This window comes from Heterodontus francisci, chromosome 1 (assembly GCF_036365525.1).
Source record: "Heterodontus francisci isolate sHetFra1 chromosome 1, sHetFra1.hap1, whole genome shotgun sequence".
NCBI lineage: Eukaryota > Metazoa > Chordata > Chondrichthyes > Heterodontiformes > Heterodontidae > Heterodontus > Heterodontus francisci.
In genome coordinates, this window is record NC_090371.1 from 101,128,568 (window position 1) to 101,144,659 (window position 16,092).

The following is a 16,092-nucleotide window of genomic DNA, read 5'->3' on the forward strand; positions in this document are numbered from 1 at the left end:
AGGCGGACTTTGCAGCTTCGACAGGTTTGCCATTTCCGGTGCCTAGGTCGATGCCAGGTGGTCCGTCCGGCTTCATTCCTTTTCTTAGACTTTGTAACGGTTTGATACCACTGAGTGGATTGCTTGGCCATTTGAGAGGGCATTTCAGAGTCAACCACATTGCTGTGGGTCTGGAGTTACATGGAGGCCAGGCCAGGTAAGGACAGATTTCCTTCCCTAAAGGACATTAGTGAATGAGGTGGATTTCATGATCACCACTCAACTAACGTTTTTAAATTCCATGTTTATTAATTGAATTTAAATTCCACAGCTGCTCTGGTGGGATTCAAGCCCATTTTCCCAGAGTTTTTTTCAGGTTGTTTTTCTTCAGGTTTGCACTTGCTGATGTTCAATATTCAGTATATTCACACCTAATCTGTACTAATGCTTTGTCTTTCAACACACCATTAACATATTGTTTGCCTTTGCTCCGTGACCTTTTGGTCAGCTATGTGGCCTGGTCCAATCTGCACCTTCTCCTTTGTTATCTCTTGCCCAACCCCCACCTCACTTGCTTATAATCTGTGACTTTTCTAATATTTGTCAGTTCCGAAGAAGGGTCACTGACCCGAAACGTTAACTCTGCTTCTCTTTCCACAGATGCTGCCAGACCTGCTGAGTGAATCCAGCATTTCTTGTTTTTGTTCCCAGAGCATTAGCCTGGGGCTCTGGGTTACTAGTCTAGTGACATTGCCACTATGGCACCACTTCCCCTATGTAATACCACTACTCAAGAAAGGAGGGAGAGAAAAAACAGGGAACTACAGGCCAGTTAGCCTGACATCAATTGCCAGGAAAGTGCTGGAATCTATTATTAAGGAAGTCTTAACAATGTACTTGGAAAATCATAGTATGATCAGGCAAAGTCAACATGGTTTTATGAAAGGAAAATCGTGTGTGACAAATTTATTAGAGTTTTGTGAGGATGTAACTTGTAGGGGTGGCTACAATTGCACAGGGTTTTGGTGAGGTCCAAACTTCTGTCATCCTTTTTATGTAGCTGGCAGATTTCACTGAGGATCTCATTACTAAAGTGCAAACATCTCACACATTGTTCTGCGCTGAGGTTCAGGTGGGCAAACTGCTCCCTGAACATGCTGGGTGGATATGGCCTCCCACTGAGAGCTCATCTCCTTTTCCCACAGCTTTTCCTGCTCTGCTCATTCTCCCACTCATCCTCTATTCCATGGGGAATACCTACTAGTGCACCTGAATCTGGGAACAAATGATTTATGCAGAAGCTTTGAAGTCAGCAAACAGTCCTTCAACACCTGCCACACTATTTCCTGGAGGTTTTTGAAACTTGAAACAATTATGGAAATCTAAAAGTATGTGTAGCAATGATTTGTAGCACTGGCCAGAAATCAACCAGCAACTAACCTGTATGCAGTTATTGATCCCTTTAAATCCCTTTGAACAAGTGAGTAGCTGCTGAGTATTTCTTTTTAAGTAAGGTTTATTTTAACTAGTGAACTGTATTGATTTTTAGTAGAATTTATCAGTACTGGTAAGGTTTTATTAACAATTCTAAGCTGTTGTAGTATTGGTAAGTTTTTTTTAGCAGTAACAAAGGGTCAATTAATAAATAAAGGAATGGCAGATATGCTTCTGGAGAACCATTTGTGCAGGAAGTGTTGTCAATTGTGGCAGCTTGAGCTCCGGGTTTTGGAACTTGAGCAGCAACTGGCAATACTGTGGTGCAATCGTTAGGATGAGAGCTACGTGGATAGCACGTTTATAGATGTAGTCATCCCACAACTTAAGAGTATGCAGGAAGAGAGGGAATAGGTGACCACCAGGCAGTCAAAAAGAATCAGGAAGGTAGTCTAGGAGACCCCTGGTGCAACTCACTGTCCAACAGGTATTCAGTTCTGAATACAGAGGAAAGTGATACTTCACCTGTGGAGTGCAGCCAGAGCCAGGTCCATGGCACCATGGATGGCTCAGCTGCACAGTGGGGTACAGGGAAGACTGGAAGAGCCATGGTGATAGGTGATTCAATAGTCAAGGGAACAGATAGGTGTTTCTGTGGCCGCAGATGTAAGTCCGGGATAATGTGTTGCCTTCCTGGTGCCAGAGTCAAGGATGTCACTGAGCGGCTGCAAAGCATCCTGAAGGGGGAGGGTAAACAGCCAGCAGTCATGGTCCACATCGGAACCAACGACATAGGTAGAAAGAGGGATATGGTCCAGCAGTCAGAATTTAGGGAACTCAGAAATAGTAATCTCCGGATTACTCCCATTGCCATGCGCAAGTGAGTATAGAAATAGAAGGATAAGACAGATGATTGCATGACTGGAAAGATGGTGCAGGAGAGAGGGCTTTAGATTCCTTGGACATTGGGACCGGTTCTGGGGGAGATGGGACCTGTACAGGCCAGACTGGTTGCACCTGAACAGAGCCGGGACGGAGTTCCTTGCAGGAAGTATTGCTGTTACTATTGGGGATAGAGGCCTGCCTTAGGTCGGGAAAAAGAACCCGACCCGAACCCAACCGAAGCACAGCGGGCCTGAGCCCGACCCGGCCAAAGTCCCTCCGATTTTGCCCCGAGCCCGACCTGACTCGCACCAGCCCCGACTTGACCTGACCCGAGCCCGACCCGACCATCGCTTTACATACCTTCCTGACAGCGAACCTGCAAGAAGCTGCAGTGCATGCGCGATGACGCCATAGTGACATCACTCGCTCACTGCACAGACTCAGTTTCGTCCCGGACTTCCAGCTCAGGTAGGTTTTTTAATTTTAATACTTACCAGCAGAGCACCTACCGTATGTGTCCGGCCCGACCTGACCTGACTTGACCCGGACTCGGCCCGACCCGACCCGAGCCCGAAAGCCGGCCATGGAAGATGGGCCCAACCTGACCCAAACCCAACACATGTCGTTGGATCCTGTCGGGTTCGGGTCAGGTAGCAGGCCTCTAATTGGGGCGGGTTTAAACTAGTTTGGGAGGGGAATGGGGACCCGAGAGTAGACTCAGTTGGGACAAAATCAGAAATGAAAATGGAAGGCAGAAAGTTAATGGATGAGTCTGGGAGACAGAGGGAATTAAGGTTAGAAAATTTTAAAAAAGTTTGGCAGTGTTCAGGGGTATCTATTTCAATGCAAGGAGTATAGCAAATAAAGCACATGAGCTGAGGGCACAGATAGACACGTGGCAGTATGATATCATAACTATTACAGAAACATGGCTTAAGGAGGGACAGGAATGGCAGCTCAATGTTCCTGGTTACAGGGTTTTCAGACGTGATAGGGAGAGGGATAAGAAAGGAAGGGGAATGGCAATTTTGGTCAAGGAAACTATTACAGCTGTGAGGAGGGATGATATGTTGGAAGGTTCATCAAATAAGGCCATAGGGAATGAGCTAAGGAACAAAAAAGGGGCAATCACACTGCTGGGAGTGTACTATAGATCTCCAAACAGTCAGAGGGAGATAGAGTAGATATGTAGGCAAATCTCAGAGAAGTGCAAGAACAATAGGGCAGTAATAGTAGGGGATTTTAAGTATCCCAGTATTAACTGGGGTAGTTTTAGTGTGAAAGGAATTGAGGGAGTAGAATTCTTCATGTGCATTCAGGAGAACTTTCTGCCCAGTATGTAGCAAGTCCAACAAGAGAGTGTGCAGTTTTAGACTTAGTTTTAGGAAATGAAGGTGGGCAGGTGGAAGGAGTGGCAGTGGGAGAGCATTTAGGTGGTAATGATCATAATTCAGTCAGTTTGAACATAATTATAGAAAAGGACTGAGATAGAACAGGAGTTAGAGTTCTCAATTGGGGCAAGGCCAATTTTACTAAACTGAGGAGTGATTTAGCAAAGGTGTGCTGGAAACAGCTACTTGAAGGTAAATCAGTGTCAGAACAATGGGAGGCATTCAAACGGGAGATTCAAGGGGTTCAGAGTAAATATGTTCCCACAAAGGAAAATGGTGAAATGGCCAAATCTAGTGCCCCATGGATGTCAAGGAGCCTACAGGGTAAGATAAGGCAGAAAAGGAAAACTTATGTCGACCTCTGAGATTTCAATACTACAGAAAACCAAGAGGAGTATAGAAAATGGAGGGGTGAAATCAAAAAGGAAACTTGGAAAGCAAAAAGAGGGCATGAAAGAATATTGGCAAACAAAATCAAGGTGAACCCAAAGATGTTTTATCAAAACATTAAGAGTAAGGGGATAACTAAGGAGAGAGTAGGGCCTATAAAAGACCAAAAAGGCAACCTATATGTAGGGGCAGAAGATGTTGGTATGGTTTTTAATGAATACCTTGCGTCTGTCTTCACAAAAGAGGGGGACAATGCAGATGTTGTAGTTAAGGAGGAGGAGTGTGAAGTATTGGATGTGATAAACATAGGGAGAGAGGAAGTATTAATGGGATTAGAATCCTTGAAAGTTGATAAATCACCAGGGCCAGATGAAATGTATCCTGGCTGTTAAAAGAAGCAAGAGCGGAAATAGCAGAGGGTCTGACCATCATTTTCCAGTCCTCACTGGATACAGGTATGGTGCCGGAGGATTGGAGAACTGCTAACGTTGTACATCTGTTTAAAAAGGGAGCAAAGGATAGACCGAATAATTACAGGCCAGTCAGTCTAAACTCAGTAGCGGGCAAATTATTGGAATCTATTCTGAGAGACAGAGGTCACTTAGAAAGGCACAGGTTAATCAAGGATAGTCAGCCTGGATTTATTAAGGGAAGATCTTGTTTGACCAACTTGATCTCATTTTTTGAAGAAGTAACAAGGAAGAAAGATGAGGGTAGTGTAGTTGATGTGGTTTACATGGATTTTAGCAAGGCTTTTGTCAAGGTCCCACAAGGCAGACTGGTTAAAAAAATACAATCCCATGGGATCCAGGGAAATGCAGCAAGGTTGGTACTAAATTGTCTCAGTGGCAGGAAACAAAGCGTAATTGTTGACAGGTGTTTTAGCGACTAGAGGGCTGTTTCCAGTGGCATTCCGCAGGGCTCAATACTGGGTCCCCTGCTTTTTGTGGTGTATATTAATGACTTGGACGTAAATATAGGGGGCATGATCAAGACATTTGCAGATGACTCAAAAATTAGCCGTGTGGTAGATAGCGAGGAGGATAGCGACAGGCTGCAGGAAGATGTTGATGGTCTGGTCAGATGGGCAGAAAAGTGGCAAATGGAATTCAACCTGGAGAAGTGTGAGATGATGCAATACGGGAGGTCAAACAAGGCAAAGGAATACACGATAAATGGGAAAATAGTGAGCAGTGTAGAGAAAGTGAGGGACATTGGAGTGAATGTCCACAGATCCCTGAAGGTAGCAGGACAGGTCAATAAGGTGGTTAAGAAGGCATATGGAATCTTTTCCTTTATTAGCCGAGGTATAGAATATAAAAGCAGGGAGGTTATGCTGGAACTGTATAACTCATTGGTTCGGCCACAACATGAGTACTGTGTGCAGTTCTGGTCACCTCATTACAGAAAGGATGTAATTGCACTAGAGTGGGTACAGAGGAGATTTCCGAGGATGTTGCCAGGACTGGAAAAATGCAGCTATGTGGAAAGATCGGATAGGCTGGTGTTGTTTTCCTTGGAACAGAGAAGGCTGAGGGGAGATCTGATTGAAATGTACAAAGTTTTGAGGGGCCTGGAGGTGAAGGGCCTATTCACCTTAGCAGAGAAGTCAGTGATGAGGGGGCATAAATTTAAAGTGATTGTTGGAAATTTAGAGGGGAGATAAGGAAAAACATTTTGACCCAGAGGATGGTTGGGGTCTGGAACTCACTGCCTGAAAGGGCAGTTGAGGCAGAGACTCTCAACTTATTCAAAAGAAGTCTGGATATGCACCTCAAGTGCTTTATGCTGCAGGGCTACAGACCAAATGCTAGAAGTTGGGATTTGACTGAGTTCTGATGAAGGGTCACTGACCTGAAACATTAACTCTGCTTTTCTCTCCACAGCTGCTGCCAGACCTGCTGGTATTTCCAGCATTTCTTGTTTTTATTTCATATTTCCAGCATCTGCAGTATTTTGCTTTTATTATATTGGACTGAGTGGATTGTTTTTCAGCCAGCAAAGGCACGATGGGCCAAGTGGCCTTTTTCTGTGCCTTAAACTTTCTCTGAATTCTATAGTTCTATAAATAGTGCTGGTGGGTGGGGAGCAGGAGGGGGCTCCTTCCACTGCTGAATGCATGTTCAGCTATGTGAGCTTCACAGAAGGTGTTTGCTGGAATGTTGAACTGAAAAATGGCAGTGCTGGTGCTAAAACAGTGTTGCATGCTGATTGACGCCACATTTACCTTCTCTGCATACCTTCCTGCAGTCCATGTGGTGAAAGTACTCCCACAGTACTGTTAGGTTGGGAGTTCTAGTGTTTTGACCCAGCAATGATGAAGGAAATGTGATATATGGCATGTAAATTGGAGGGTAGCCTGGAGTTAATGGTGTTCCCATTGGAGATTACTGCAGTGCAACTATAGATAGTACACGCCATTGTGCACCAGTGGTGGAAGGAATAGATGTTTTAGGTGGTGGATGGGCTGCTGATCAAGCAGACAGCTTTGTCCCGAATGGAGTTAGCCTTATTGAGTGCTGCAGCAACTGCATCCAGGCAAGTGGAGAGCATTTCATCACATACTTGACTTATGCCTTTTAGGTAATGGAGAAGCTGCTAAAATTGTATCTTTTATCAATATTGCTACTCCTCCTTTCCCAATTTCCTTGTCCTTTCAAAAGATCCTGTAGCCTGCTAAAGCTACAATGTAGCAGAGAGCAAAAAAATGATATCCACTCACTTTTTCAATCAGGATCATCTGTTTTGCAAAGGCAAATCAAAAGATTCCTGATCAGGAAATTGGAGAAGCGCCAGACACAAGCAGGAAATGTGTGTTGCAAAGGGAACAAGTGCCCAAAGAAACCAGCCCAATGTTCACCGGAAATTGGGCCGCAGGCCTCACCTTCATAAAATTGGTGAACTGCAAACCCCAAATCTGATGCAGTTCGCTGAGCAGGGCCTAAGGAAAATCAGCCGACTTTGATTTTTCTTAGGTCGGTAGTTCGAAGGAGGGTGTGGGTGGAGGAGAGGCAAACCATGGGTGGGGGGGATGGTGCAGGAGGCAGGGAAGAGCCCAGACTTGCAGCAGCCCACAGTGCTGTTCCTGCTCTTTCTGGCTCTGCATCAAAATAAGTAAATAAAAGTTAACTTGCCTTTTCGTCAGCAGTCTCTGCACATGCTTCACCCTGTTTATACCAAATATCACATAGTGCTCAGCTGTGGCCAGCTTCCACTTTATACGGCAGTCAAAACAAACTAAATATTGAGAGTGCACCAACTCCAGCCCCATGATGTATATATTTTAATTTCACAAATGATGCAGTCTAATAAATATAAAATAACAATTATAAGTATGCCCCAATGGATCTATACTTCAGAGTGCCAGGTCTTTACATTTTTATTTATTGTTTCCTTCCCAACCAACGAAAGAAACTATCCATAGAATAAAAGCAAAATACTGCGGATGCTAGAAATCTGAAATAAAAGCAAGAAACGCTGGAAATACTCAGCAGGTCTGGCAGCATCTGTGGAGAGAGAAGCAGAGTTAACGTTTCAGGTCAGTGACCCTTCTTCAGAACTGGCAGATATAAGAAATGTAAAAGATTTTAAGCAAGTAAAGCGGGAGTGGGGCAAGAGATAACAAAAGAGAAGGTGTTGATAGGACAAGGTCACAGAATAGCTGACCAGAAGGTCATGGAGCAAAGGCAAACGATATGTTAATAGTGTGCTGAAAGACAAAGCATTAGTACAGATAGGGTGTTAATGGACTGAAAACTGAACAGCCACAAGCACAAATCAGAACAAAAACAAAAAAAACACAGTGGATAGGCAGAGTAGAAACAAACTGAACAAACTAAAATAAAATAAACACCAAAAATAAAAAATATAAGTAAAATGGGGGGCCTGTCATGCTCTGAATGATTGAATTCAATGTTCAGTTTGGCAGGCTATAGCGTGCCTAATCGGTAAATGAGATGCTGTTCCTCGAGCTTGCGTTGATGTTCACTGGAACACTGCAGCAATCCCAGGACAGAGATGTGAGCATGAGAGCAGGGGGGAGTGTTGAAATGGCAAGCAACCGGAAGCTCGAGGTTATGCTTTCGGACTGAGCGGAGGTGTTCTGCAAAGTGATCTCCCAGTCTGCGTTTGGTCTCCCCAGTGTAGAGGAGACCACATTGTGAGCAGCGAATACAGTATACTACATTGAAAGAAGTACAAGTAAATCGCTGCTTCACCTGAAAGGAGTGTTTGGGGCCTTGGATAGTGAGGAGAGAGGAGGTAAATGGGCAGGTATTACACCTCCTGCAATTGCAGGGGAAGGTGCCTTGGGAAGGGGACGAGGTGGTCAGGGTAATGGAGGAGTGGACCAGGGTATCAGGGAGGGAACGATCCCTTCAGAATGCTGGCAGGGGAAGGGAGGGGAAGATGCCTTTGGTAGTGGCATCATGCTGGAGGTGGCGGAAATGGCGGAGGATGATCCTTTCGATATGGAGGCTGATGGGGTGAAAGGTGAGGACAAGGGGAATCCTGTCGCGGTTCTGGGAGGGAGGAGAGGAGGTGAGGGTAGAGGTGCGGGAAATGGGCCGGACACGGTTGAGGGCCCTGTCAACCACAGTGGGGGGGAATCCTCAGTTGAGGAAAAAAGAAGACATATCAGAAACGCTGTCATTGAAGTAGCATCATCAGAGCAGACGCATCGGAGACGGAGAAACTGGGAGAATGGAATGGAGTCCTTACAGGAGGCAAGGTGTGAAGAAGTGTAGCCGTGGTGGCTGTGGGAGTCGGTGGGCTTATAATGAATATTAATACACAGCCTAACCCAGAGATGGAGACAGAGAAGTCGAGGAAGGGAAGGGAAGTGTCAGAGATGGACCGTGTAAAGGTGAGAGAAGGGTGGAAATTAGAAGCAAAGTTGATAAATTTTCCAGTTCGGGGCGGGAGCAGGAAACGGCACCGATACAATCATCAGAAACTATCCAATTTTTTTTCATCGGTCATGGAAGAACATTTTCACTCAACAAGAAAGCACAGAAAAAGTGACTAGAATTTGAGGGGGTAATTTTAAACTGTCCTCCTTGGGACAGTAAAATTGCAGGGGGGGGGTGGTGGTGCAGGGGGTGTGGGAGTGGGTTTGGGGGGGCAGAATTGTCCCCATAGAGGTTGGAAACCCGGAGAGAAGCTGATTAAAGTCTAGATTTTCACATGGGAGAGCCCTTATTGACATGGAGACAGATTCCCTGTCCAATTAACGGCAGTGGGCAGGCTCTTGAAGCTGGCCGGACAGTCAGAGGACTTCCAACTTCAGAGATGCACCCAGCTGCAGTACAAGATAAGTAACTGGGAGGGTGCTTCGACAAGTAGGTGCCCTCTCAGCCACTTTTTTAAAACTTTAATTAAAATGCACAAAACTTAGCCAGGCCATTGTGGGTCGGTGGGGGGTTGGGGGGGTGGGGGGGAGGTGGTGCGGGTTGGGAGGACAGGGTGTGGGGAAACCCTTCTACAGGGTGGTCTTTGGCTGTGTCCCCACCCAGACAGGCAGAAAGGGCCTGCAGGCCTGCCAAGAGTGCTGGCACTTCATCCAGCTGCTGTGTGCCTGTCTCCAAGCAGTTAATCTGCCCCCCTATCATGTCGGGAAACCGGATGCCAACTGAAAAATCCTAGCTGGCCTCCTTAATCCCTACTCAACAAGGAGGGTGGCCTTCCTGGGCCCCAAACCTGCATTTGGCCAAAATGGCCAACATAGGGAACAGGTTCAGGAAACTGACACGCCGACCAGCCTCCCTTAATTTTGGGCCCCCCGTTAGGCGGAGCCCTAAAATTCAGCTTGGGGTGTTAAGCAGGTGAATAATCTCTCTTGTTAATTTCCCCCTGCCCCGGGTTTGTGTAAAATTACCCCCTAAATAATCACCATTGTGGGTGCTGCTTGAATATGAAAGGACCTTTCTAGCTATATTGCTTTCAAATGGCATTTGGTACAGATATTAACAAAAAAATTCTGCCTTGACAAAAAAAAAAGTTTACTTCCTTTCACAGGATGGTCTTCCAACTCCAAAATCTAAGACTTTATGCAGGAGTTCGAATCGGGTGAGGCACCTCGGCAGTGTGAGGCCGGGACAATTTTAACTCTTTATGCTGCCAGTCTGCTGCCCACTTACAGCTGTTTTCACCAACAGTCATCAGCTACAAGCTGAGCCACAGGGTGGAGGATTCAACAGCACCTCAGAGGAATAGGAGAACCTGGGGTGGGGTTGGGGTAGGGTGCTAAACTTTCCTTTTGCAGCCAGGCAGACCACGCAGACGTCTCCTGGCCCCATGAAGACAGTAAGAAAAAAATGACTTCATTAGGTCTTTTCCTGCTGGCTTCACCTGACAGGAAAGCTACAATGGCTTCCCTGCTTAGGTCACAGTTAAAATTGCAGTCGAGGCCCATATACAATGTGACCTTGCTGGCTTCAGGCAAGTGTCCTTACTGCCTGCTCCAATGAGCACATTAAAATAGATAATGAAGGCATCAGTGTACAATGTCAGCAGGTAAGTCACCTGGTCAATTTAACTCTCCACTGGGCAGGTAGAGTTAAAATTGCCGCTATAGGGATTGTTCACACTGTTGTCTGAACTCAGGAATGTAAAATTTATCTTAAACATGGTTGGCAAGTTTGAATCTTTTAATACTCAGACACCAATATATTGTTTTGGCTTATGCATCTGCTTATTATCAGAGAATTCCCCTCTTAGTCAAGCCATGTAGGGTAGAAGGAAATCTAAATGATATGTTACCCTCATGCAGCACTGAGCAGATCCTTAAGTGTGGTATTGGCAGATGTCTACAAGGAAGTTGATTGTACACAAGTATGACATTAAGGGACTTAATAAAAAGTACAAGAAAATTAAAATATCAAATGTGACTTCTACATCACAGACTCTTTCTCTTTTGCATTTTAGATGCTTATCTCAAGAGGCTTAATGCTCATCGTCTTTATTTTTCTCAAGTATAGTACAAGTACTACGCCTTCTTCTGAATCGACTACACAGCCTGTCATGAACCTTAGTGGAATTTATGCTTTAGCAATCGTCATCCCCTTATTGCTAGTGCTTGGTATTGCTGGACTTTTGATCTGGTGCTATGTGCATAATGGTTCAAAAGGTTTTCATTTCCCAAGACTGCAGAAGTGGTTGAGGGAAAGTGCCACTGAGGAGGATGCAACACAATCAGATGTTCAACAACGATACATCTACAAACCTCGGCCAAATAATAGTTCTTCTGAGCAGCTTTCTAGTTCAAACGCCTCTCCAACATATCAAGTCAATCACACATTACCTTTGACTCAACATAATTATGAGAATGTTATGATTGGTCCCATTAGCCAAACTGAAGAAGTTGTGACGAATTCAGCATTCATATCACCCGCAGTTCTCCAACAATTTCAGGCTTCTCAGTCCATGGATTATGATGAGGGTATTTATGAAAATAATCCATCAGTGCATGATTCAGCTGTGTACTATAACTATACAGGCCGGCCAAAGGATGAAAACGATGATACTTACATTATTCCAAGTGAATAGTCACCTGCATGGTGTGAATTCCAGACTATCATACTTGAATATTACATACAAGTAAGATTGTTTTGCTGTTCTTTTAGACAATGAAAAATTGGAAGGAGAATGTTGAATTAATGTTTATGAATACAGAATATGTAATTCAAATACAGTCTGAAGAATAATCAGCTCAGCATATGATGGAAAAAGCAATAGAACAAGGAAATTCCTCCTTATTGCTTCAAAGAAAAAGTGGGACAGCAACTTGTTGAGGTAAATGCCTCATTACCCAGGACATTAGATGAAATAGGAAAAGAACCTTGAGAAACACTGTACTCTATATATCACACATTTTGTTTCAAAGTCATCTGTCCAACCTGAGATGCAAATAAAACTGGCTTGCAGAGAGAGAGGCAACTGTTTTCTCTTCAGAGATTTGATATCATCGATCTGCAATTGGTCTAGTCCAGAACCCACAGATCAGGTTGCAGGCTAGTGAGGGGAAAGAAATTGACAAGAAATCATCCAGGCGTCAGCTGGCTGTTCATCTGATCACTTTTTTCTCTAGCATTTCCATCTATTAAGAAGAAATTGCATTCAACACAATGTCCTGGATTTTGCAGTTGTAATGATGATCAAACTGTCAGAGTCCACCGTCATTACTTTGTGAAACTGACAGCAACTTCCAGTGTCAGCAGGTGTGCGGTTAAATGTGGCATTCCAATTGCTGTCAGTGAATCTCTGCTCCTCCACAGGGTGTGCGTTGAAGTCCTCACAGATAAATGTCAATTAGAAATCACTGAACATACATGATCTTCCACATTTTAAGCTATTCTTCAAACTGTAAAACCCTTGAAAAAGTCATGCCTTGTTGAATCAGGTATAACTGGGTTTTTAACAATGTAATACGTAAAAAATACCACTGAACAATCTCTCTGGTCCTGAAAAGTGAATTTTGTATTTGTGGCATGTCCAATTTCTGCATGCCATACAAAATATCCAAAAATTTGTAAAGTTTTTTTAAAAGTTTGTTTATGCCATTTCAGTTTCTACCATCATCCCATGTGTATGTCCCAATCTTTATTTTGCTTACTGTAAAATTACAAAAAGTGAATGATAAAACCTGCCTGTTACTTCCTGCTTTGCTGTGTGTGAGAATTATTCAATGTGATTGGCTGCTTAATGATATCATTGTTGCTGGATGCCAGAGATCGTCTATAGCAGAATGAAATTAATGTCAGAAAAGGAGAAATCAACACTAAAGATTCATTAGATCTTTGTGGGCAGCTTTCTTCGAGATCAACTATGAGCGCTCTCATTTTGCAACTAACTGCAAAGGCTGAACCATTTTGAAATTTTCAATAACCATACAACAATAACTAGGTTACAGCTTTGTTTAATGGCCCCTTTACGTTAGCAGATCACTATCAGCAGCTGCCTTGAGACTGGTGATATGGCATTACTCAACTGGAAGCCAAGCCTGTCAACTAGGCTGCCTTCTGTGCAGGGAAACTGTCAGGGCCAAAAGACACAAAAATCCACCCACTTGCCTATGTAACTCACCCTGTTAATATCCAAGCCATACTCCTTGAAGCCGGTTTCCCCACATATCCGATGAATATGTTGACAATCAGTCATTTTGGTTTGAAATACCTATTTTAATGTAGATGACTCATAAGGATAAACATAGCTATATGTATTGAAATGGGTTGCAGTCTGTGTTACTGGTACAGGTGTCAAAATCAAGGAGATGTTAGCAGTGTCATTTGTAATTACCAAGAGTAACAGACTGCAATCGATTTAATCATGTTTGTTTTTAAGAATGACCTTTTTCAAAATAAGTCATGTTTTGTGTCTAAATGAGTGAGTGGCTTTGCAAGAGAACTGGCTCCAAGGAAGAATATGATAGTGTTACGACCACATGGTGAGGGGTGTGGCTGGTTCCCACTGCTCAACTCCCACCTGACCACAGCAAGTTTTTTTTGTTATTAGGGTTTTAGCTCCTTTGTGTTTTATTTGCCAAATAAACAGACAGTGACAAGTTTTATTGTAGGTTTAAAAACATAAGATTAATTATTTATTGAGCAATATACCTTGTCCCGAAATTGTTGCAAATGCACCCACTCACCCATTCACACATTCACACACACACACACACACACACACACACACAAGAAAAGACAGATAATGAGGAAAAGAGGTAAGTGGCTTGAAGTGAGGTTGGGTTTCAGGGTTCACAATAAACATGTTGAATTCTCTCATAGGTCAAGTCCTCTTTAGTTGCAGGCCTCCGGTGTTTGTAGATTTCTCTGTTGGTTGAAAGTTCAGTTTGAAGATAGAGGATCACATCCAATTCTCTGCTGCACCAGTTGAAAATGTAGAATTCACAGCAGGCAAAGGTTAGAAAAGAATTAGGTTTCAAGCAAGTGAAGTGGGGGGGGGCGGGGCGGTTGTTTGGTGGGGAAGTGAACAAAAGGGAAAATGTGTGATAGGGCAGAGGGCTGGAGAGATTAAATAACAAAGCCGTCACGGGACAAAGGCAAAGCGCATGTTAACGATTGTGGTGAAAGACAAAGCATTAGTCCAGAGAGAGTGTTAATGGCAGACTAATGAACAGCTCTGTCCACATGAAAAACAAGCTCATGGTCAAAAATTAAAATAAAAAAAATATATTAAAAAAAGTCCAGTCATGCTCTGAAATTGTTGAACTCAAGGTTGCGTCTGCAAGGCTGTAGAGTGTCTAATCGAAAGATCAGGTGCTGCTCCTCGAGCTTGCGTTGATGTTCACTGGAACACTGCAGCAGGCCAAGGATAGAAATGTGGGCATGTGAGCAGGGAGTGTGTTGAAATGGCAAGCAACTGGAAGCTCAGGGTCATGAAGCTACCATATTTAATTTTTTAAAGCTGCACGCCCCCACAAACTTATCAAATAAATTTCTAATGGCGCTTTCCCACCCGCCCAATAAAACTTACATTAACTATTTGCCCTTCTCCCCAAAAAGCACTTACCTTTTAAATCTGACCTTCTCCCCCCCCCAAAAACTGCACAAAGTTTAAAGTTCACCCCTTTCCACCTACCCCTGCACCCATTACATTTATTTGACTCCATTCCCGCACCACGCTGAAAATCTTAACCCCACCCCCCTCCCCACCATTTTCACGCAGGCTTTCCCCGGATGGAGAATTGAAGACACAGGAGTGCCGGCCGCGACTCCGAAGATTCTGGGCACTGCCTGTGTGGAGTTTGCAAGTTCTCCCTGTGTCTGCGTGGGTTTTCTCCGGGTGCTCCGGTTTCCTCCCACAAGCCAAAAGACTTGCAGGCTGGTAGGTAAATTGGCCATTATAAATTGTCACTAGTATAGGTAGGTGGTAGGGAAATATAGGGACAGATGGGGATGTTTGGTAGGAATATGGGATTAGCATAGGATTAGTATAAATGGGTGGTTGATGGTCGGCACAGACTCGGTGGGCCGAAGGGCCTGTTTCAGTGCTGTATCTCTAATCTAATCTAAAAAAAAATTGCGGCGGGCCCGGAAGATTAAAGATAAGTTGATTTAAATTTATGCAAGTCAGTAATTTAAATATTTAAATCCAGATCCTGTCATCCAGTGCAGGGGGACCGCCACGGAGCCTTGCTGCTGGGAGGATCGTGCCGGGCCCTCTTGGCGTCGGCCTCCGTGGCGGACCACTGCCAGAACCATCTTCCAGCCTCCGCCGCCACGAAGCCCGAAGTCATGTGCTTGGTAAAATCCAGCCCACAGTGTGAAGATTAACATTTACAGAGTGATGAGAAAACAAGGTTAATGTTAAAGTTATCTCTCTATTTAGACAAATGGTGCAAGGAACTTGTCTACATTTTGAATTTGAGCTGTGCTGTTTTTGCCTCCTCAGTGGCTTACCTGACTCAACTGAAGCAAAGTGAATGCGTTTCAGATTTGGCTACATACAAGATTTCAGGAAAATTGATATTCACAACCCATAGCTTAAAATAATTACTGTGAGTGTAATTTTACCAGAATTTTTGAAACTGCAATTAAGACCTGTAAAAGTTATGTCTGTGAACTGTGTAAATAATTGTAGTTTACCACTTAGCTTAACTGCACCTTGTTAGTTCCTTGCTTGATTTCCTGAGATGTAGTCATATTCAGAATTTAATACTTCTTTTTCCTGATTTTCTCCAATTTCCCTTGGTTTTTGTCTTTACATTTTTTTATCTTGATTTACACATAATGAAAATATCTGAACAAATATCCATAAAAAACAGAGTTTTAAATCGACATTATAAAAGGGACTTTGATCAGGTTCATAGTTCACCTTAGAAAAATATCTCCAACACAAGCACCGAGGAGTGGGGAGGGGTCAATTTTAATTTGTTAAACTGCCAGTTTTTAGATGAGGCAAGATGTAGAACATTACTGCAGATTGATAGGATATTAGTTTTTTGATCATCCTTATGTGGTTAGTTCCTAGTTTCAGGTAGGTTGTCTAGAGAAGG

At 43.7% G+C, this 16,092-nt stretch overlaps 1 protein-coding gene across 1 annotated transcript in view; it reads left to right on the top strand.

Moving 5' to 3' along the window:
* The window catches only part of LOC137359100 (uncharacterized), a 38,468-nt gene extending 23,286 nt beyond the window's left edge, over positions 1-15,182 (top strand). Inside the window, exon 3 of the mRNA XM_068025414.1 lies at positions 11,004-15,182. Within this exon, the coding sequence (XP_067881515.1) occupies positions 11,004-11,624 (621 nt within the window). The 3' untranslated portion in view covers positions 11,625-15,182. The remainder of the gene's footprint in view (positions 1-11,003) is intronic.
* Positions 15,183-16,092: the final 910 nt, after the last annotated feature.